Source organism: Diceros bicornis, chromosome 8, assembly GCF_020826845.1.
Source record: "Diceros bicornis minor isolate mBicDic1 chromosome 8, mDicBic1.mat.cur, whole genome shotgun sequence".
Lineage (NCBI taxonomy): Eukaryota > Metazoa > Chordata > Mammalia > Perissodactyla > Rhinocerotidae > Diceros > Diceros bicornis.
Genome location: NC_080747.1, coordinates 11951515 through 11975535, shown reverse-complemented (window position 1 = coordinate 11975535; position 24021 = coordinate 11951515). Strand labels below are relative to the sequence as shown.

The window sequence follows — 24021 nt, the reverse complement described above, 5'->3', positions numbered from 1 at the left end:
AGATTGGGCAAGCCTTGACTTCAATAAATTCTGCCACCTCCATGATGGCACAGGAGTGAAGCCATGGATAGTTTTCTGCACATTGTTGCTCATAAACGCCTTTACCATCGAACAAGTGCATTGGTTCTGAATGACTTCATATCGCGGCTAACCCATTGGGTTTATAGTTCTGGACTAATAAAAACTCAATAAAATGATGTCAATTTAAGACTCATTTCGTTCCCTGTTCAAGTTCCGATGGGATAATTGTAAAACTATATTAACCAAACTTGTTTTGTTTTATTCTTGCTTTAAAGAATCCTCTGGAATAGACACCCAGGTATGCTGCCAGAAAACTTGAAAGATGATGTTGGTTCATACTTCAACCTACAGTTTTAGAGTTTTCTTTTCTCTCTCCTTAGGCTTTTTTCTCTGCAATCCTTTGGGACGATAATAATGTGTAACTACCCTGACTATCCAAGAGCTCATATAAAGAAGTTTTATGTAAAATAAGTAAAATGTTTATTATAAAAAATGAAAATAAAGATCAAAAGAGTAGAAATTTAAAAATCCCTATTAATAACTTATTTTTATTCAGACTTTTTCTATGAACTTATGCAAACACACTTTAAAAATGGGATAATTACTGAAAATATTTTGTAATCTCCTTTGTTCTGTTAATATTTCATGAACGTCTGATGGTGCCACTACACTTCCATCTTCACCACTTTTAATGTCACTGTGTATGTTCTATTGGATGAATGTACCACAGCTCATTTAACCAATATTCTATTACTAGACATTTAGGTTATTTCCCAGTTTTCCATATTACAAACTTTGCTGCAAGGGTCTTTCTGTAATTAAATTTTTGTACACATTATTAATTATTATCTTGGAATGCATTCTTAGAAATTGGAGACATTGTTATTTTTGTATCTTAGACAAGACAAAAAAAGAAATATTTTGGCTCTTGTAAGAGAGAATTGGGATGAGGGCATAGTTTCTTCCTGCTTCTTCCAGGACAGGGTACTATTCAACTAAGGGTTCTCAGAAGAGAACAAATATCTCACGTGAAATGGTGACCAGCCCTATGATGATGTCTGTTAAAAAAAGATCCACTGGAAAATGGTTGTTGGCAAACAGGTAGATTGTGGGGACTGAGTAGACCTGTCACCACTACCAGATTGTACAGAAGTTCTCAGCCGGGAACAGTTTTGCCTCCAGGGGACATTTGGCCCTGTCTGGAGATGTTGCTGGTTGTCATGACTGGAGGGGAGGTGCTACTGGCACCTACTGAGTAGAGGCCAGGGATGGTGGGATGCATCCTATGATGCACAGGACAGACCCACATGACAAAGAGTAATCTGGCCCCAAATGTCCATATTGCTGAGGTTGAGAAACCCTGATGTAGCGCAAAGAGAAAAGGAGTGTCAATGTGTCTCTTGGAAACTCTGGTACAGCGTGTAAACAATCCCCACTGCAAATTTTATGTGTGTTTTTAATTTTCTTCTCCAAAGGGCTCTTCAGTTTCCCAATGTATTTGGCATGTCTTAGACTTGATCTACAAACCGCATTTAGGGACACATGATGCCTGGGGAAAGTGTGGTCCTGCTTCCTCTTGGCTTCTGATAGGATTAATCCTGACAAGAATGTGTGTGTGTGTTTACTATAGGGACTGTCTTGTGAGGAAAACTGAGAGGAATTCAGATTGCCTGATTTTCTAAGCATGATGATACAGTGATGATGCTAGAAGATTGCCTGGGTTCTCCGTGGTGGAACTGGCAGTACTCTCCGTAGTCCTGGCACAGGTCCCTCAGGGCCAGGCTTTGTTCCTTGTGCAGAGAAGGGAGGTTGATGCAGTTTTGGCTCCTCAGAGTTTGCAGAGCCGCCTGGTCTAGCCACACTGAATATTTTGATCGTGCATGAGCGGGTCCTGATGGTGACTGGCTTAGTTGTCAGCTGAAGTAGGAGAGAAACGACATTTACCAGCATCAGAGGAAGAGGACTGCGAAATGGGGCTTTCCTCCACAGCGCAATGATCTGTTTGTGAAACTATGTCTTAAGGAAGTGGGCTTGAGAGGCAGGGGAATGCAGGTGTATGTGTGCTGGACAGAGCATGGACGTTGGAGGCGGGTAGACAAGAGTCTGAACCTCACGTTTATTAAGGCTTGACTGTGGGCAAACTGCTCAATGGCTCTGAGCCTCAGTTTTCTCATCTCTAATGGGATAAGAGGGGCATTTAACTCACGATGAGCTGGAAAGCTATTTGGCTAGAATCTTGAATCTCTGAATGCTCTACCAGCTGCCCGAGGCTGTTGCAAGTTTAGGAGGGAGACTTACAGAGGGGGCACTGGCAAAACCTTCTGTTTGTCACTGCAAGGCCTTGGCCCCAAAGTCTCGTGGAATTTTCTTGTAAGTGAGACTGGACCACTCTGAGACCTGAGGGCAGCCCTAAGCAGCCCTGGAAGGTGTTCCTTCTGCACTTCTCGAGATGGGGCACCAGTTTTATTGCACTAGCTGCATGGAGCTTTAGAAAGAATATAGAGAGGGAAGCTATGGAAGAGGGGGGCTCCATGCTGTTTAATTTGCACTTACTCCCACCCCTCTCCTGGCTCATGTCCATTTTCTGTCCTTCTCTGCACTACTCTTTGCCTGGGAAGTCCATCTTTGTGCACTGCGTCACCCAGACTCCCTTGCCCCCTGGAGTCATTGGGTTTGACAAGTGGGAGGTATAGAGAGAAGACTGGAGGATAGAAGGAGAGCATGGTCAGAGGATTTATTGCCCTGGCTTCCTCTCTGCTTCTGCGTGGTTCTGGTGTGGCCAGACTCTTCTCCACACATGGCTCCTGGAGGATGGTCCCTCTTCCAAGTCTCCAGCTCTCCGCTGCACTCAACAACCACTGTTGCTTCCCTCTCCCCTTCAGGTCTTGGAGTGGTGAGGGGTTCCTGCTGTTGCTAGTCCTTGGATACTTTGGTTCTTTTAACCCTGCCTGCACCTCTGAATACAGTTCTTCCTTCAACTCTCTATAGTGAAATCCTTTTGAGTGAGCCCTGCTGCTTCCTGCTTTAACTCCGAGTGACACATTCCCAAGAAAGTAGAACCCATTCAGACCTTGGCATGTGGTCTCAACTTTGGCATCCTCCTTTGTCATGCTTATGCAACATCCCAGCCCTTCTGACGTGTTCATACCAGTGTTCCTCCTTCTCGAGTTGGGGGAGATGGGAGAGGCGCTGCTTTTCCTGAGGACAAAATAAGGTACATGCTAAAAGGACCCAGCATGGTGCCCTTACTACATGGTGCTGGTACTAAGGAGGCACAGAGTAAATGAATGGTAGCTGCTGATATCATTGGCACTGGTTGATGATCTCTCAAGAAACAAGAAGGACAACACGAGGACAGCAATGTAGTTGATGACCTAGGATGGCCTTTCAATTCCCATTTCAGGGCCGTCATTATGTTGGCTGAGGAATTGGATTTATTGGCCCCTTTTTGAGTCTGCAGAGACTAATCTCCAAGGATTCTTTCTCCCCTCTTTTTATCGTTATCAAAGATAATTGCATAGATTGTTGCATTTTCTAGGGTATTTATGTCAAAAATCAGAAGGTTGGAAGGGGAAGAAGACTTCAGTTGAAAATAATACGTTCTTTCATTAAAAGTGTTGATTGGGAGCTAGTATAATGCAGCCTGTAGCATGGGATCGTCCAGACGCCAGGTTCATATAGTATAAATATTTAGTCAAGTTTGACCAAATATTATCAAAAAGTAGATTATCTCAGAGAAAAACCATTATAGCAACACAATTATTTTGTAACATGGAGACAAAATAAGTGTGGTTTTGATATATGGGAACAACCTACAGAGGTCACCTATTGCTTTTGAATGCCCATCAACCAAGCTATCTTTTCCTAGACCTGGCACCTTTATTTTCATTTGGGAAATGACCTCTTACCCACCCTCAGTTCATGTGATTTTTCTGGTGCTGATTCTGTTTCTGGCTTTAGGGATGGATGTGTGTCCATGTAGGCATGGCCAATGGGAACACCACACCCCCTTGGCCAATCACCGATTCAGGGTGTGGCTCATGACTCAAGCAAGACCAATCATAGCCAAAAAGCTGTCATCCTCGGGTCTTTTGCTGGGACTATTGAGAAAGAGAAAGAGAAATATATATATATATTTTTCTACTGAGGCTGCAAAATGCAAACTCGGAGCTGTTGGTAGCTATCTTTGCCACAAAGGCAAGAGTACATCCTAGGAAGAGCTGCTCTGTGAGATAGGGAGAGATAAAATCCTGGTGACAATGAATGAGCGCCCAGATCTGGCTCTGTAATTTTATGTCATATCAGTGACTTCCCTTTTTCTTGAGCCAGTTTGAGTTGGATTCTAGCAGCTGTCGTCTAAAGAGTCTTGACTAAGGCACAGGATGGTCACAGGGCCTTTTTGTTGTGATCTCTCTTTCTCTCTCTCTCCACATGTAAAAATCATGGCTGAAAAGAGGTTGTCACTGAAGAATTCATCACATTTTTTATTGAGAACCTGTTAAAGCAGGCATTATTTACAGTCTTGCAATATAAAGATGCAAAGGATAGATACACAAATGGAGAAATACATGAGCAGTACAACGATGGAACTATTGTGAAATGAGTGTGAAATAGGATAAAGACCCTGCATGATAATTAAGAGAGTGGGCCCAGATTGCCTGGGTTTACTGTGCCATTAACTATTGACTTAATACATTTCTTAAACTCTCTGTCTCTCAGTTTCCTCATCTGTAAAATGGAGAGAGTAATTGTTGTGAGAACCAAGTAAGCTAATACATGTAAAGCACTTGAACTTTCATTACTGTGTAAAGTACACAGTGAGTGTTCACGATTGCTATCGTGACTATGTACTAGTACCCAGACGTTAAGGAAGACATGTGAGGGCACCTATGATTCCCCTTGGGCACAGGAGAAGAGTAAGATTAGAAAAAAGCAAGTAACTTTTGAGCTGAGTCTTGAAAGGCGAGCTAGCCAGGCAGACAAGGACAGCAATGGTATTATGAGCAAGTGAAACAGTGAGTGCAAAGTTCTCAGGCATGTAAGAGCGTGGCATCCTAAAATGGTAGGATTTGCATTTGCTTGGATTATAGGTTGCATGTGGTCACTTTTGGAGATGTGACTATAAAATAAAGCAGAGGCTATATCTCAAAGGCCCTAATGTGCCTTGCTAAAGGGTGTTTGTATTAGTAGTATTAGGTAGGATAACATCTTTTGCAAGTGATCAAATACCCACCTCAAAAGGGCTTATGTAAAAATGGCATTTAATGGCCACCATAACTGAAAAGTCCAAAGGAAGAGCTGGCTATAGGCATGTCTAGCTCAGGGGTCAAACAATGACTCCAACACCTGTTTTTCTCCCTTTATCTCTGTTTCTTTACTTCATCTGTGCACGGCTCCATTCTCAAACGGTATTCTGCTTTGTGATGGTGAGATGGCTGTTAGAGGCTCACAGGCTCAAGTCCAATGGGAAAGAATGAGATTCTTTTCTGTAGAAGTCCCAGCAAAGTCTCACTGGCTCTGACTGAGGCACCTGAACCAATTATTTTGGTGAGTGGAGCACTGTGGTCTTATTGATCAGGCCCAAGATTTACAAACTGTGAGAGTCAATTCCACTCAGAAGCTCAATGACTTAGTACGGAAAGGAGAGTAGTCCTTCACAAGGAAGTTGGGTATGAATACGAGAAAAAGGATATCGAATGCATGCCAGAGAGCAAAAATCCAAAGAAGTTCAAATATCTTTTATATTGTAGGGATTGTAGGGCCACTGCTGGGTTTGAAGCTGTGGAGTGACATGACCTCATTTGTATTCTCCAAGTCAGTGTGGAGAATGGGTTGGAGGGTTGTGGCTGGAGGCCAGTTAAAAAGTTTTTTTAACTCATCTGGAGAAGGAATGATGAGTATAGGAGTGAAACCTTGGCATTGGGAATGGAAAGGTGCAATGACTCAGAGATGTACATGCAGGGGCTACAACCGTAAGAATTCAAACAAAATTCAATGAGGAAGGGGAGGAAGACATCTAGAATGTACCTTAGGTTTTGGCTTTGGTAACAGAGTGGGTAGTGCTCCCATTTACTGAAAGTGGAACTACACAATGTGAGAGAGAGGAAGGTATAAAGCAACAAATAGCTAATGTCTAAAATGTGTTTATGTCCACAATCTTTTTCACAGAGTGCACAGAAAAAATGTATTCAGAGTTTATGGAATCTCTTTTTCACCACAACAACATCATTCACAATGATAAATGATCTGGGAATGCTCTTTTGCATGCACAGGTACAAGGAAACATGTGTCCTATAAATGTGTGACACAGGAACGTGCATGGTCACATACACACAGTTTTGTATTAGCCTCACTCTTTCTGTTCTTCTTTGTTTTTTTTTGTCCTTTTCTTCACACCTGCTTCTTACTGGTGTGTTCTTTCTGTATTTTATCTCTCTTTGTAAGTGGTTTTAAATCTTTCTGGAATAAGACGGTATACAGTCAATAAACATTTCTTAAAACGTATTCATTACAAGTCAGCCCTTACGACGAACAATTGGAATGAGACTTGCAATCTTTTAAACCAAAATTGCTCTTCTACTTTCTTTACACAAATATCCATAATGGTGGATAAATTGTATCTGTCATTTTTTTTAAGGAATAATGCATTTAAGAAACCTGCATTTGCTTAAGAATTTATCCTTTTAAGACCAAAATAGCCTTTCCTTTCCCACTTGAGCTCTCTGATCCCCATCCCCATCCCACCAGATATTTCAAAATAAAATTCATCTCTGGGCCTAGAGCTAGCTAAAGAAACTTCTGTTTAAAACAGCTACTCAAAATAGGCTTTGTACTGAAAGAAACAATTACAAGATAAGTAAACAATGTCCAAAAAAAGAATGCATTAATGCATCATGATCAGAAGAAAATTTAGATTACATAATGATCTTGTGGGTCATGACTGTCTGCAATAACTTCTCCGTTTCCAGTTCCTCCAGCAAATCTCATAGTCTTCAGAGGGACCCATAGTTTGATGTTCCCCAGATTAGCTTCTTCTGTAGGCTGTTTTTAATACTTTATAGCCTGAATTCCAGGTTCAGCTGTTATCTAGAGGCAGGTGACTATCTTGAACCACCTTTGGTTTCTCTTCTTTTTTTTCTTTTAATTAATTAATTAATTTTTTTGTGAGGAACATCAGTCCTGAGCTAACATCTGACGCCAATCTTCCTCTTTGTTTTTTCTTTTTTGCTGAGGAAGATTGGCGCTGAGCTAACATCTCTGCCCATCTTCCTCTACTTTTTTATATGGGATGCCGCCACAGTGTGGCTTGACAAGCAGTGCCTCAGTGCGCACCCGGGATCCAAACCTGTGGACCCTGGGCAGCCACAGTGGAGGGCGCACACTTAACTGCTGCGCCACCGGGCCAGCCCCTGGTGTCTCTTCTTTATCTAATCTTCATTGCCCTGGTCTCCCAAACCTACCTCTTGACTCAGAAGGAGAGCAACAAGTGGACAAAGCACGGCAGGCAGAGGAAGATGATAGAAGCCAGATAGGTCTGAAAGATGGGAGAGACAAACATTGCCCTTACGCACAGCTGCTCGATCATTGTAAATTTCGCCTCTAATAATGGCAGCACCCAGCTCAGGAACACACAAAGGCACCACACTTTCTCATGAATAAAGTCCCCAGTACTCAGGCTGACATTTGAGGCTCTTGCAAACATGGCCTATGGATTCTTCTTCTGGGTCTCTGTTCTCACTTTTGTGCTTTGTCCTCACTGTTACCTCTGTCCAAAGTGCCCTTTCCCCCACTATGGCCACTCCAAGTCCCATTTCCCTAGCTCTCCTCTCTCACCTCCTAATTTGGGAGTAAGCGTTTCCCCCTCAGCATTTCTTCCACAGCATTTGTCTCTATCTGCAGTTTAGCACTCAGCATATTTTAGCATGTTCATTTCCAGAATTATAGGTATTTTGTGTGTGTGTGTGTCATTTCCTTTCTTGTATCCTTAGAGATTTGATGGCAGGGGCTGTGCCATGTTCATCTTGGTGTTCATCCACCTTCACAGAATCCAGTGTGGTGATTCACACATAGGAGGCATTAAGAAATATTTATTAAATGAATGAGCAGAGAAAGGAATGCATATAAGGAGGATTAGAAGATACCAAAGGGAGAGAATAAGGGAATACTATTACTATCAGCCAAGAGAGGGGCAGATGAGAGAATTATTGGTGAGATTACCGGAGGAATTACAGTTCGGTGGGGAGCAAGATGCCGACACTAAGAGGAGCGGGTCTAAGGGATGTGCGAGACTTGGAGGGACATCAGTTTGCTCGGTCACTTGGTCTCTCTCCCTGCTCCTCCTCTTCATTCCTCCCGTGAGCTCACTCATAAATCAGTAGACATATGCTTTGCTTTATTTGAATTCAATACCTAGGAAATCCATGAGATACAATGTCTTACTACAATGTAAAGCGGTGTTCTTATCTGTGAGAAAGCTAAGAGGACAAATATCTGTCCTGGGAAACTATCACACTAAAGGATTTAGGAGAATAACCTACTGGCTGGTCTCAGTAACTTGTTTCTCTTCATTTCTATTACCTCTCCCAGGCATCCTCTGTCTCTAGGTTTTTCACCCCTTCCTGATTGCAAATACCAATGGTGTTTTGAGGATGGGATGGGGAGAACGCAGCTGCTGAATTCCTCGTTTCCTTTGCATCCTTCCCACCTACTGAAACACACACAACTTAGCACGCCTAATACTCTTTCACATGTAAAACCTTCGCTGGCCCCCACCCCCAGGAATGGCAGGTCCTGTGTGCCTCCAGCATTGAGTCAATCTATTTGCCATGGTGCTTATCACACTGAATTGTGATAGTATGCTCATCACACCCTAGCCTGTATGAAGATAGGGATTTTGTCTTAACTCGTTAAATCTGACCCAGCATCATAGTATCTGGTTCACACAGGTTCATTAAAGAGTTGAGTGAATATATACAATCATGAAGGGATGAATAGTAAAACATAAAAATATCACTTCACGTTAGTTTGCTCAAAATTACTCAGCATCTCTTACTTTTGGTTTTTGACTTACTATAGCCTTTTGAGAATTGTCAAAGACTTTGGGACATTATGATTCTCTTAAATAACAGGCAAAAATGTAATTTTATGAAGATTTAATGAGACAATATCATTGCCAGCTGCTTTTATTACTCAGGGAATTTAATGGTAAATTTGTTAACATTTTCTTTAATTTGTTAAATATTTATGAACATTGCATTCAAGAGAATTCATATCTGGGGTTATTGTTTTATATAATTCGTTTTGGTGTGGTTTCAACCATTTGGTGGTTCATCTTGTTTTAATAGATTCTGCTAGAACTGTTTGTAAATGCTCTGGAATCTGAGTGGGAGTCTCCCTGGATCTCGCTTCTGCTTATTCTAACTTCCAGGGCCCTAGATTAAATCCAAGTGTCTGCCACAAGGATCTCAAAACATTCAGGTCAACAGTCCTGATCACAGCTCATCGTCTTCTGATATGGAATCTAGATAATCTGTGTCAACGTACAGAAGAAATCCAGAGAACAAGCTGTCTGCCCAACCTGGGTCTGAGAAGAGGCCGTTCTGGTCAGTGAAGAAGATCTCCAGCCAGACCTCATCTTCTGGCTGCAGATAGATGACTGTGGAACCTGAAGCCACGTCATGGTTCCCTGTATTGGCGTCGAAGGTCTTTATCCGGTACTGCCCATTATGTACCAGCCCAATTGCCAGATGCTTATTCGCCAATGTGATATCATAAGAAAAGTAATAGATCCCTGGGAAAGCACAGATGAACTTCCCCGTTGCAGGGTTGTAGTGCTCTCCCTCATTGAAGAGGACCTTGTTAAATATAATTGGTAGCCTTTCTTCTGGGTAGCTCGTTGTGATGCCAACAGAAAAGGCAGATTTGAGCACGATGCTTCCACATTTACAAACTCCAGGCAGCCCTGGGTCCCCTTGCTCTCCTCTGTCTCCCTTTGGTCCAGGAGGCCCAACTGGACCTACTTCTCCTTTTTCTCCCTCTGGTCCCATGAGACCTTTCTTCCCAGTCTCTCCTTGGTCCCCTTTTTCTCCAGCAAGGCCCAGTGGTCCAGTCTTACCTCTCAAACCTTTAAAAAGAGTTTATAGTTTGATTAATAGTTCCTCTATGTAGAGTCACAAACAGCATGCCCACATAGTCCCAGCACACCCTAAATTTGTCTTTTCTGTCAACTTTCAACAGTATACTACTAAATAATGAATCTTTTAAAAAGTCACTGATGCACTAAAATGGAAATAGAAAATTTTCATCAGAATTTCAAGAAAATTTTTCTGAGTATGTGAGAAATAATTTAAATCCTGATTCGTTTCAAATGAGTAACTCATTTTGATGATGATCATCTGCCACTAAATTAGTCATATACAGACACTCATCACTACAGGAGGAATTCAATGATGATACTATTTCCCAGAGTGGGGTTATAGGCACAGACAGAACCAGACGAATCCTTAGAGGCTATTTAGTCTCATTCTTCATTGTACTTCTGTTAGTAATGATAATAAAATAAGTAATCAAAATTAGATTAGCTCATATTTATTGAACATTTACTGTGCACCAGGGATAGTGCCTTATTTATATGCATTATCTTCTTTAAGTCTTGCAACATCTTTAGGAACAAGCAATTATTATTACTTCCATTGTAGATGAGGAAACTGAGCTGTGGAGAAGTTAGTTTGCTTAAGGAAACAGACCTAGTGAGTGATGGAGCTGCGATCTGAACTTATGCCTGCCTGGAGTGGGACATCTCCCAGGGCAGTGGCTAGAGTATAAATTATAAATGCACCTGGCACATAGTGAGGGCTTGATATGCTACAATAGCCAAACAACTGTGATTGCCACTACTGTGCAGTAGCTCTTTTTTGGAGGAGAAAACTGAGTCCTGGAAAGGTGAAGAAACTTGCTTCTGTGGCAAGGCTAGGACTACAATCCAAGTTTTAACCTAATAATGCCTCCTCGTCATCAAAATGGTTCTGACCTTTGGGGCTCAATTTAGGATCAAGATCCTAAATTCTGTTTGGCTCTGCAGCTAAATGGTTGTATCATTTTAGGCAAGTCTCTTAATTTCTCTGGGTCTCCTTACATATAGAAAAGACATAATAGCTGTGAGAGGATTTCAACAAATTCAAAATCACCATAGAGAAATATTTCTGTTTGTCCAAATCTTTATATCTGCAGATCAACCATAGGCTAAATGCAGAGAAATTGTGATTATGGGTTGAAAGTGATAAGCAACATCTATTTAATGTTTCAATTGCATATGTAACAGCAATGACTTAATAGCATAAAAAAATGTCATTCAATTTTAGGGCTGAATCCATTCCACAAATAATGTTTGCATAATAATACTTTCTCGAAAAGTATCCAAATTATTGGTAATTTGTAATGCACTTTTGTAGTCAGGGAAAATATATTGCGGATATATTTTACACTTTCACTCAACTATATATTTGTCTCAGGAACTTTTATTAAGCTAAGCCTTTTCATCTTGATAGTGCTTTAATATCATTTATTTGAATATGACACACACATCAATGTATGAGTTTGATCATTTTTCAGTTGTTTGGCAAATTTAGCAATGAAGTGCCCTGGATAATGTAAATTTGAGGAGAATTAAAGCTCTACCCTTAAAACGTCAAGTATTTTGTTTTAATAATTTTGGAAAGAGGCTGTTTAACAATTTATGATGCACAGAGATGCTAATGATGAACGCAATCCTTTTTTGGTGAGGAGGATCAGCATTATTACTGATCACAGAACTGTCTTCTAGCTTTAGATGGCTTTTGTGTTAAATTGAAATTCTACCAGGCCCAGCCAGAATACACTCTGGTATTTACTTCTTGAAATAAGGCCATAATAGTCTGATCTTTCAATGTCTATTTCTTTTTGGTGAAAATGGAACATGAATGCTATTTTACTGTTCAATTAACTTTTTTTTTTAAATTTTTTGTTTATTGCAGTAACATTGGTTTATAACATTGTAAAAATTTCAGGTGTACATCATTATACTTCTATTTCTGCATAGATTACATCATGTTCACCACCAAAATACTAATTACAACCCATCACCACACACGTACCGAACTAACCCTTTCACCCACCTCCCTCCCCCCTTCTCCTCTGGTAACCACCAATCCAATCTCTGTCCCTATGTGTTTGTTTATTGTTGTTATTATCTACTGCTTAATGAAGGAAATCATGTGGTATTTGACCTTCTCCCTCTGACTTATTTCACTTTGCATTATACCCTCAATGTCCATCCATGTTGTCACAAATGGCTGGATTTCATCGTTTCTGATGGCTGCTTTTGAATCAAGGACTACAGCTTCTAAATTGTTATTTTATCTTCAATAGGAGCTTAACTTTTGCTGTCTTCATCAGTGACCTTTAATGCATCAATAAAAAAACATTTTGGCATTAGCAACAATTTCGACCATTAAATTTCATTATGTACTGAAATCCTCCTGCCTCTATGACTTTGTGCAAGTCACTTCTTGTCTGTGTTTCAAATGCTCCATTTATAATATCAAGAAGTTGGATTTAAATCCACTCCAAACCTAGTGGGAAAAGCAATAAACAATGACTCAGCAAACCAGGGATAAAATCCTAGTTCAGCGATGGTTTAGTTAGGTGAATCTGAAGGATTTTGGTTTCCCAGTTCTTGAAATGAAGGTATTGGCCTAGATTGCTTGAGGTCTCATCCTCTTGTAAAGTCTTTGAGACAAAACTATAAATACTAAGACGCCATTTCACAATGCTAGCCATGAAAAGATCTTTACAATCTCAACATTTGGATTTTCTATAGCTATTGGATATTCTGAACTGCTGGGAGGTAGATAATCAGGGACTAGCTGTAACAATTTACAGTAATTCTTCCTGTTTGCATGAAGGATTTGCCCTATGCTAAGGGCCAACTAATGAAGAATGGAAAATCATTCTCCCTCTCTCTGTTTAGTCAGAGACATACTTGGATAGAGAGGAGAATTATGGAATAAGAGTTAGGCTATGCTTAGGTAGTGATGCTTGGAGAGAAAGGATTTCTTCTTAGTTCTCCATGAAATGGGCTTACAAAGATTTCTTCTTCAATGCCATTTCTTCCTTCCTTCCATCCATCCATCCATCCATCCATCCATCCATCCATCCGTCCGTCCATCCACCCATCCATCTCTCCATCCATGGATTTATGTGTACGTACATGTATGCATCCATCTAAACCATCTAATATTGATTGATCATCCAGTATATGCCAGGCATTGTGCTAAGGGCTGAGTGGGACATTGACAAAAACGACACCTGCCCCACCATCAAGTTAGCTGTTATTACTTATAACTAAGTTTATGAATAGTGAAAGCTACGTAATAAACTAGAATGAGTGATCTGTTTCATCAGGTGGTTCTAGTGTTATTTGAAGATATTTATATGGATGTACATTTAGATTAAACTAAATGTTAATAAAATGCTACAGCAGTAATTGCTATAGACCAGGGAGGGAGCCACATATTTTTACAGAAAATTTTAAATTCAGTATAATAAACTCTATATTTGTAATTTAGGGCAGGGAAGTTGGATAAAAACTATACCTGATTTTGCCTGCACTTCGTTGGGGTGGATGTGGTGGGCATGAGATGACATTTGTGGTGTCACTAAAGTGGAAACAGGGAGCGGAAGCTCCCAGCCATGTGTCCAATTCAAGCCACATTAAAAGCTCATTCTCAAAGCCCGAGGGCTCTCTTCTTACTGTTTGTAACTGAGGTGTGCTTCTCTTCATTGATTACAAAAGCATTCTTACTTTTCTTAACTGTTATATATCCTTACGTGTGTATATGTGTATACTGGATTTAACTAATCTCAGATTGGGAAAGTCATTTCATTTTTGAGTCTAATTTTTTTCATTTGCAACATTATTATCATTGTTAATTATAATTATTGCTAATAGGGTTTTGGTGGATATTGAGTACTAAATGTAAAATTCCTGACACATAGTATGTTCTTAATAAATGGTTATGATGATGATGATGATGATGACATCGTAATTACGTGTTTCCGTATTAGCCCCCCACACCCAAATGTTTGCTTATCAAGGCAAGGGCAGTGTCTTATTCATGTTTGTGTTCTCTGTGTCTAGAACAGTGTTCTTAGCCCAGGGCAATTTTGCACTGCCCACCAAGGGAGAGTTGGCAATGTCTGGAGACATTTTTGGTTGTTATAGTTGGTGGGGGGTGACACTGGCGTCTAGTGGGATGCTACTAAATGTCCTACAGTGCATAGGATAGCCATCCCAGAGTAAATAATTATTTATCCCAAAATGTCATTAGGGTGGAGGTTGAGAAACAGTGGTCTAGAACAATACTGGATAGTAACAGGTGCACAAAAAGCTTGTTGAGTGAATAATGCATGGATGGATAGAAGACTGAATGGATTGATGAATATGGGGGTATATCTGGCCTTATATATGGTTAGATTTGTAGCAATTATGAACATTTGGTTTAATCTGAATGCATATCCATATCCATATCTTTAAGTAACACTAGAACTACCTCATGAAACAGATCACTCATTTGTAGTTTACCATGTGGCTTTCGATATTCACGAAGTTAGCTATGACCCATATTTTCAGGTTACAATGTAATAAGAAATAGTAGTTAATATTTGCTGAATGCTTACCACGTGGCAATTATTCTATTGAGTGTTTTACATGTATTATTGTCCTTAATCTTCACAATCACCCTTACTGGCCCCAATTTACAAATGAGGAAACTGAGCCTCAAAGAGGCTATTTGCCCAAGGATACTAAGTCAGTAACTGAAGGAGCCAAGATTTGAGCCTGCGTCTGACTCCAGTGCATGTTTGTGTAACCACTACATTATTGCTTCCAGACACAGCAAACCAAACACAGCCAGTAATATCTAACTATAATCCTGGCGTTATTACAGGATTTCGACGATATTTATGATCATGACACAGTAGTAAGTTGTGTTCATTTGTGTTAAGATAAGATTTAAGCTCCAAATTAAACGTCCGTTACCTGAGGTTGAACCTTTACCTAAAGATTCCTTATCTAATATACAACAACATTCATAGATTTGGTAGCTACTGATATGCCAAATATTTTCTGCATGATAAACTCAGAAGTGAATTATCATCCAATAATTTGGATATGTAGTATGATATTATTTCACATAACACCGGTAAATCAGGAGTGATAACTAGATAGACACATATTTCTAAGATCTGTTGATTTGCTTCTTCTTATCTTCTGTACCAACTTTTATACTCGGAAACTTGTTTTCAAAGATTGATTCCAAATCGCTTCCTCTTTTAGAGTGAACACAGCCTCTCTAGAATTTCAATTCGGTTTACCCTGAAGGATTGCAGAATCTGGCAAGCTTCCTGGACCAATTTATTTGTGGGGAAAAAAGTGAAAATTACTGAAGGACTGGGAATAATTGTGTTTCTGTAAAGAGCTATAAGAAATCTACTCTTTAGCTGTTACAGGACAGGTGTGAAAGAGATGAGCTAGGAGATGGGGGCTATATAGTACTGTAGTAATTTCCTCTGTGGAAAATAAAATCTAGACGCCCTTTATGTGTCTTTGCTCAGGATATTAGTGCAGAGCAGGATGTGCTTTTGGCTCCTAATTTCTGCCTCTGCTTCATCTGCCCATCTCCTCTCCTGTCCATCTGTCTGTCTATCCATCCACGCCCTGGTACATCCAGACACTGCCTGCAGCTGTGACAGCCCAGTGGTCATGGGCAACGGATGTTTGCTTTCAGCACTGCCCATCATCAGCAGTGCATGTCCATCTCCAGTAATTCATTTCACCATGCTATTGCTCTGTGTCCTCATCTATAAAATGTGATAACATCCACCTGAAAGAGTTGTCATTACAATGAAATAAGAATGCAGACAGAGAGTTTAGAGCAGATTCTGAAGCATAGTAAGGGTGCAATAAATTGTTATGACTGATGAAGATGAAGTAGAGAAAGGATTTAAGGAGCAATTCCCATTAGAAAAAGCAACAAAGCAAGGGAGTAGTTTTCAGGTGAGGGTGAAAGAAGGGTGTGTCAAGGGTGTGTCATGGAACTTCATTCATTACCTGCAGCCCCCTTGTCACCTTTCTCTCCTTTCCTGCCGTCTCTACCATCTCGTCCTGGAAGGCCGATCCGACCATGGGGCCCAGGGGAACCATTTGCTCCAGGGGGGCCTGGAGGTCCAGGTAAGCCAGGAATGCTGCAGATATATCTTGGGGAGTAGCTCTCTCCTTTGAACTGATTACCCCGAGGTTGTCCACTTGCACAAATGGCAAAACTTGTAACATAGAGCAAGACAAACATCTTTGGGTCTGGAAGAGAAACACACGGACATAAATGCACACTTTCAGGTGGGGCTTTGGCATAATGGAACACAAGAATGGGCATTTGCAGCAATTCACTCCAGTGCTCGCCTCCCCGCGCATATGTAAAAACCCTGTTCATAACATTAAAAATATTGTTGCATTAATCTCTATTACCCTTTATGTACACAATTCCCCATTAGACACATTTGTTTCCAGTTTTTCGCCAATATAAACACCATGCTAGACATCCTTATATTTAATCTTTGCAGGCATCCATGGTCGTTTCCTTAGAATTTACTGGCTTTTTAAAGCGTGAGAAAGGAAGTGTCATTTTCAGGAAAACCGTATTTTTCATTTGATAATCACGATAATGCCAATTAGTGTTAATTGGAGTACTGTTCATGTCCCGGGGCGGGGGGTGGGTCTCAAACTTTAATTTAAAATCGGCAGGTTACGATGCTGTGGTGTCCCATTAAGCCATTAGCACTGGGGCTCAACTAAAGAGTAGAGTGAAATTAAACCATACGTGGTGCCATGTGCTCTGAGTGAAGCGGACAACAGGTCTCTTCATCTAATAGGACTTGGGTTTTCTCGCCACAAAGCCTGGCAGCTGAGAATGATGGATAATTTATTAACATGGCGCTTGGCGTATAAGCTGAGGGGTGGGCAGTGTAGGCTGAGGATACCTTATTTTCTAGGCTAAATGGTCCTTGGGATTAGCAGCTTCTTGGATGGGAGAATGTATACACGTGGTTCTGGGGTGGTGTAAATGAGTAGTTTGAGGATAGTTGGACCTATTCTTTAATATGAAATCTGTACAATGCTTGATGTATATGCCTGGCATATACTTACCCAAAGGAAATGATCACAAAATATGAGAAAAGCAGTTAGATGGAGTTTCTTTGTTTTTTTTTGACAGCCACATCAGAAGATTAACCAGGCACACTGTACCACTTTTACAGTACCCATGGGGAAATTGCAACATCTTGGAATTAGACCTAGAAATTTGCCAGAACATAGGAATGACAAACAGAAAAACACAGTGTTCGCTTGTGGTTTGAAATAAGTCTGATTCCTAGAAATCTCGTTAGAAAAACTGAAGCAACTTATCCAAATATAAGCTCTGTGTCCTTGACCAAATCTTCGTGTTACCAGTGCCCCTCACCACACCCCCGTCCCCCCAAAAATTAAGGAGAACATTCTTACAATGCTCTGTCTGCTTGACTTGTAACACAGCACAAATTCAAAATTACTGATCCTATTGCTCAACTGGGATCAAGGCCTTTTCTGAAAAGCCCACTGGATCTGATAAAGATCCCAGACCTTCCAAAGCACCTCAGATGAAAGAAAATGGAAAGAACATTCTATCCATCCCCCTGCCACAGTTAAAACAAGATGTAATGATTAAATTGCTCATTGTTCTCCCTTGTAAATACTGATTAGAAGAAGCTTTGAGGAAGAATTTGAAAAAGGAGAACATGTTCATAGAAGAAACTCATAAGAAGCCTTTTAACTAGACACGATATGAGATGCAGGAGTTGATTCTAGGAGAGACTTGAAACTATCTGGAGAGAAGGAGCGCTGGGCGATGGCATCTCAGACCCTGTGATGGAGACGCTGGAAACACAAACACGCCAATAGTCGGGGATCAGTCTGTGAAGGAGCCTGTGGTAAGGATCTAGGTTATGGTGGACAGAGGAAGCAAAAATTTTAAAGATATGCTTGGAAGAAAGGATATTAATATTTTCACTAGTCAGGCACAAAGGGGCTCCAAGAAGGAATAAATTAAAACAACTGAAGCAGATGCATTCATTGAACAAATGGTTTGCCCTTCATTGACAAATGCATTAGAATATTGTCTGTACAGTAGTCTAAATGTTGGAAGCATCCTCAGGTAGAATTTTTTGAAGGGCATTCAAAATGATTTTCCATTAACAATCCTCATCAGAATTGAGGAACAATGTGTTGTGGTGGCTGATGAATGATGATGGCATGGTGGTGAGTGGCCAGTTGAATTTTGCGACCCAGTTCATCAGCGTAACAAGGGAGTGTGGATCATAATGGGAAACTGCTGTGGCATTCCCCTGTGGTGGGTTTCCATTTCACTTAAAAGTCAAAGGCCTGTGGTACAGGGTCTACAAGGCCCTATTGATGGGGCAGCCATCCTCTTTACTTCCCCGACTTCATCTTCTGCTATTCTCCTCCACACTTTCTCAGCTCTGGTCGCATTAGATTTCTTGGTGTTCCTCAAAAGACACTAGGAATGCTCTGCCTTAGGGCCTTCACACTTCACACTCTTCCCTCTGTCTAAAATTCTTTTCCCCAAGATTTCTATGTGTCTCCCTTTCTCATCTCTTTTAAGACTTTGCTCAAATAGCGCCCTCTCATTGAAGCCTACTCTTACCACCTTATTTAATAACATTGCAATCCACTTTCTTCTGCTTCCTGACCATCCCTCATTCTGCTCTATTTTCTTCTGTTCTCCATTGTACTCATCACCCTCTAACTCACTAGATTTATTCTTATCTTTATTATGCTTTTTTAAATATTGTGTATCTCCATGTGACAGAATGTAAGCTCCATGATGGCAGAGATCTTTGTCTTGGTCACTGATGTCTCCAACCACCTAGAACAGTGCTTGCCACAAAAGACTCAGGCTAGGGGCAGAGCAGAAGATATTTTGAGGGAGGTATGTGTTTATGGAAAAAAAACTAGACAGAAATTATGGAATATGAGACGATTACAAGGGAAAGAGAGGATTTAAAGAAATATTCCTGATGTCTATGGGTCCGTTTTGCAGTGTTTGGGAAATACTATTAGAAGACTTGAGTTGTTTTAATTTTTCATAGTCTAGAGTTTTAAAAAATAATTTAAATGTTTATTTTTTGTACAGATAGAACACGCACATTCATAAAATGAAAAAAAAAGAGTATGCAATGGAAAGTAAACTTCTTTTCTTTCCTCCCAGCCTTTCAGACATCCAGTTTCCCACTTGAGAGGCAATCCCTGGTGCTAGTGTCTTGTGCATCCTCCTTCCCCATGTTGGCACATTGTATGCAGCTTTCTGCATCTTGCTTTTTCACTTAGCTTGGTGATCTTCCTATATCAGTATATATGGAGCTGCATCATTTTTTTTAGTGGCTATAGAGTAGTCATCATATGTATGTGTTATATTTAACCAGTCTCCTATTGATGGATATTTGGGATATTTCATTCTTGTGCTATTATAAACAATAGTGCAGTGAATATCTATCTATATGTATGGGTATATGTGTATATACCCACATATATATATTCTTTGCACATGGTTTATGACATGAGCAACAAATAACTTTTCCTAGTTTGTTTTTTCACTTTTTTCATGTATTTTAAAAATATTATTATCATGAAAACATTTTTTGAGGTTCAATTTATTGTGTTTAAAAGGCTTTCCCCACTTCAAGATAATAAAAGGAATCATCCCAATTTTTTTTCAGTTCTTTTATTGTTTCATTTTTTCACACTTAAAATTTGACCCATTAGAATTTATTTTGGTAAAAAGTTTGAGGTGGAGATTCAACTTGATATTTTCAACACCTTGTATTGAATAATTCATCCTTCACTCCCTGCCCCACTGGTTTGTAAGTTTGGTTATTTTGGCTGGGATGGAACTATGTGGGTCATGGCTTTATAAACATTATATTTTCTTACAGCTTTATTGAGATTTAATTTACACAGCATAAAGTTGACCAATTTAAAATATACAACTCAGTGTACACCATGATCTAATTTTAGAACATTTTCAAAACTACGAAAAGAAACCTCTTACATATTAGCAGTCACTCCTTATACAAAATGCTTTGAAGGATTGCTCTGAGTGATGCAAATTTATGTAGAATATGTGCTAAAATGTATTTTTTCCTTCATTGTGCTCCTTTGGAGTCAGAAAATCAAAGCTCTACTGTTAATCTTGAACACATTGGTCCCGGATGTTAATTGTAAATGACGATGTATCCAATTTTTCTGTAAGAATTACAAAGTAATAGATCTTTAGTTTTAAAACACATATTAAAAAAATTACTTTGTGGTACTGTAGATTTCAGAGCCTTCATGTCAATGTTTATGTTGAGTCTGTAAGACAGGAATGTATTATATATTGTTTTGTAAATTTTTTTTGTCACAGCACCCTTTGTTTTTGCTAAACTAACCATGGAAAACACTTGGAGAAATACTGAATAAATCACTGCAAAGACTGAACTCCTAGAAAATATGTCTACACATTAAGATCCCTTTGTAAATAGCATGTTTTTTCTTTATTTTAAAAGTAAAATAAACCCATTCATATATGGTCAACTAATATTTGACAAGGGAGCTAAGAATATTGAACATGGAAAGGGTAGTCTCTTCAATAAATGGTGTTGGGAAACTGGATATTCACAGGTAAAAGAAGTAAACTGGACCCCTATCTTATACCACTCAAAAAATATAACTTAAAATGGATTAAAGACTTAAATGTAAGAGCTGAAACCATTAAATCTCTAAACTAAAACATAGAGAACAGGCTCCTTGACATTGGTCTTGCAACAACTTTTTGGATATGACACAAAAGCACAAGCAACAAAAGCAAAAATAAACAAATGGGACTACATCAAACTAAAAAGCTTCTGCACAGCAAAAGAAATGATCAATAAAATGAAAAGGCAACCTATGAAATGGGAGAAAACATTTGCAAACCATATATTTGATAAGGGGTTAATATCCAAAATATATATGGAACTCATACAACTCAATAGCAAAAAACAAGTCATCCAATTAAAAATGGGCAAAGGATCTGAATAGACATTTTTCCAAAGAAGATATACAAATAACCATCAGGTACATGAAAAGGTGCTCAACGTCATTAATCATTAGGGAAATGCAAATCAAAACCACAATGAGATATCACCTCACACCTATTAGAATGGCTATTATCAAAAAGATGAGAAATAACTAGTGTTGGTGAGGGTGTGGAGAAAAGGGAACCCTGTGCACTCTTGGTAGGAATGTAAATTTATACAGTGACTATGGAAAACAGTATGGAGTTCCCTCAAGAAATTAAAACTAGAACTACTGTATGATCCAGCAATCCAACTTCTGAATATACATCCAAAGGAAATAAAATCACTACCTCAAAGAGATATCTGCACCCCTGTGTATATTGCAACATTATTCACAATAGCAAGACGTGGAAGCAACTTAAATGTCCATCAACAGATGAATGAATGAAGAAAATGTGATACATATATACAATGGAATATTATTGCACCATAAAAAAGAAGGAAATCCTGCCATTTGTGACAACATGGCTAAACCCTGAGGGCATTATGCTAAGTGAAATAAGTCAGACGGAGAAAGACGAATCTCACAAATATAGGGAATCTAAAATGCCAAACTCATAGAAACAGAGAGTAGAATTGTGGTTAGCAGAGGCTGGGGGTGGGGGAAATGGGGAGATGTAGGTCAAAGGATATAAACTTCCAGTTATAAGATGAATAAGTTTTGGGGATCTAATGTATAGCATGGTGTCTATAATTAACAATACTATATTATATACTTGAAAGTTGCTAAGAGGGTAGATCTTAAATGTTCTCACTACACAAAAAAAGATAATTATGTGAGGTGATGGATGTGTTAACTAATCTTATTGTGGTTATCATTTTGTGATACATATGTGTATTAAATCCTCACATTGTACACCTTAAACTTACACAATGTTATATGTCAATTATATCTCAATAAAGCTGGAAAAAATTAAAAATATAGTTAGTAAAAATATAAAATGATGTAGGTGCTGTGCAAAACAGTATGGTGATTCCTCAAAAAATTTAATATAGAATTATCATATGATCCAGCAATTCCACTTCTGAGCATATACCCAAAAGAAGTAAAGGCATGGACTTGAACAGATATTTGTACACCCATGTTCATTGCAGCATTATTCACAACAGCCAAAATGTGGAAGCAACCTAAGTGTCCATCAACAGATGAATGGATAAACAAAATATGGTGTATACATACAATGGAATATTATTCAACCTTAAAAAGGAAGGAAATTTTGACACATACTACAACATGGATGAATCTTGAAGACTTTGTGCTAAGTGAAATAAGCCAGTCACATAAAGACAAATATTGTCTGGTTCTACAATGTGATGTATCTAGACTAGTCAAAATTTTAGAAACAGAAAATAGAGTGATGGTTGCCAGGGGCTGGGGGAAGGAAAGAATGAGGTGTTGGTGTTTAATGAATATAGAGTTTCAGTTGGGGAAAGTGAAAAAGGTCTGGAGTTGGATGGTGGTGTGATGGGTGTATAACAGTGTGAATGTACTAATGTCACAGAACTGTATACTTAAAAATGGTAACTGTTATGTTATGTATACCATAACATATTTTACCACAATAAAAAAAGTTAAAAAAATAAAAGATGAATTGGGATGGAGGGAACATGCTAGTATTTATTACTGTGCTGGGTGTTTTAAAGACATCTTTACTTAATCTCCACACCTCTTTTATGAAGTAGGTACTATTATCTTCACTTTACAAACAAGACAATTGAGACTCTGATGGCTCTCGTTCATGCAGCCATAAAAATGGCACAGGCAGGATCTGAAGTGACTTCTTGAGTTTTCCCCTACATCATGTGAGGGAAACTGTAGCATTAGTTCATGACAAAGGGCTGGACTTGATTATTAATTCAAGTTGAACATGTGTTTTGCCTGGAAATCATTAGGAAGAGGATAGGTGACCGGGGCAGCCAAAACGAGACATATCCTTGGCCTGCAGAGGAAGAGATTTCACAATAGCAGGCTCTGTCCTTCTCTAGCTGCACTGGGAGTGGCACCGTGAGCGAGACAGGATGGGGACCTTAGGTGTTCACATCCCATTCCTTTTGTTTTGTGGTTCCTTAGCTCTGCCTCTGGGGCTCCAATTTTCCTCCTCATAACTGCTTCTCCTGTTGGCCATGAAATACCTTCCCTTCTCCTGTCACTACTCAGCCTGCAAGACCACACAACCACATTGTGTTATGACTATCTATTTACTTGCTTTTTTCCCACCAATACATAAACTCTGTACCACCAATATTTAGGACAAAGACTGGTCTACAGTAGAGGCTCAACAAAGGTTGAACAAAGAAAAATATTTATTCATGAATATTTATTTTTACCAAAACTTCATGATTTATAAAGCTTTGGCTGCTTTATGTCAAGTGCTATGATGGCACAACAGTAATAAATACTGACATTGTCAAACATTTTATAGTCTACAGAGCAATGTTATGTTCATATCATCTTTCCAATGACCCTTTTGTGGTAGGTTGGACAGGGAACCAATGTCCAGAGAAGTCGTGTAACTTGTCTATGGCCACAAAGCTAGTGTCAGACCAGAGATTTGAATCCAGATCTTCAGTTTCATGGATTTTTCTTACAGAGCCATCTGTTTAACAAACTCAAAAGCTACCGTAATGAAACAGGCCATTGTATCTACATTTGCCAAAATGCTAAAAAAGAGTAAACACCATACCTTGCTCTGGGTTGGTGGGTTGCTCCAGGATTCTAAATCCACAAGAGACTGAGGATGTTTCATGAGAGCTCAG

At 39.4% G+C, this 24021-nt stretch overlaps 1 protein-coding gene across 1 annotated transcript; it reads right to left on the bottom strand.

The window, feature by feature from the left end:
• Nucleotides 1-9512: 9512 nt before the first annotated feature.
• On the bottom strand, nucleotides 9513-23744 carry C1QTNF7 (C1q and TNF related 7). The gene is made up of 3 exons (XM_058546372.1): nucleotides 23729-23744; nucleotides 16169-16414; nucleotides 9513-10144 (listed from the first exon to the last, which is right to left on the bottom strand). The coding sequence occupies exons 2-3, from the start codon at nucleotides 16404-16406 to the stop codon at nucleotides 9513-9515; spliced, it is 870 nt and encodes a 289-aa protein (XP_058402355.1). The 5' UTR covers nucleotides 16407-16414; nucleotides 23729-23744.
• Nucleotides 23745-24021: the final 277 nt, after the last annotated feature.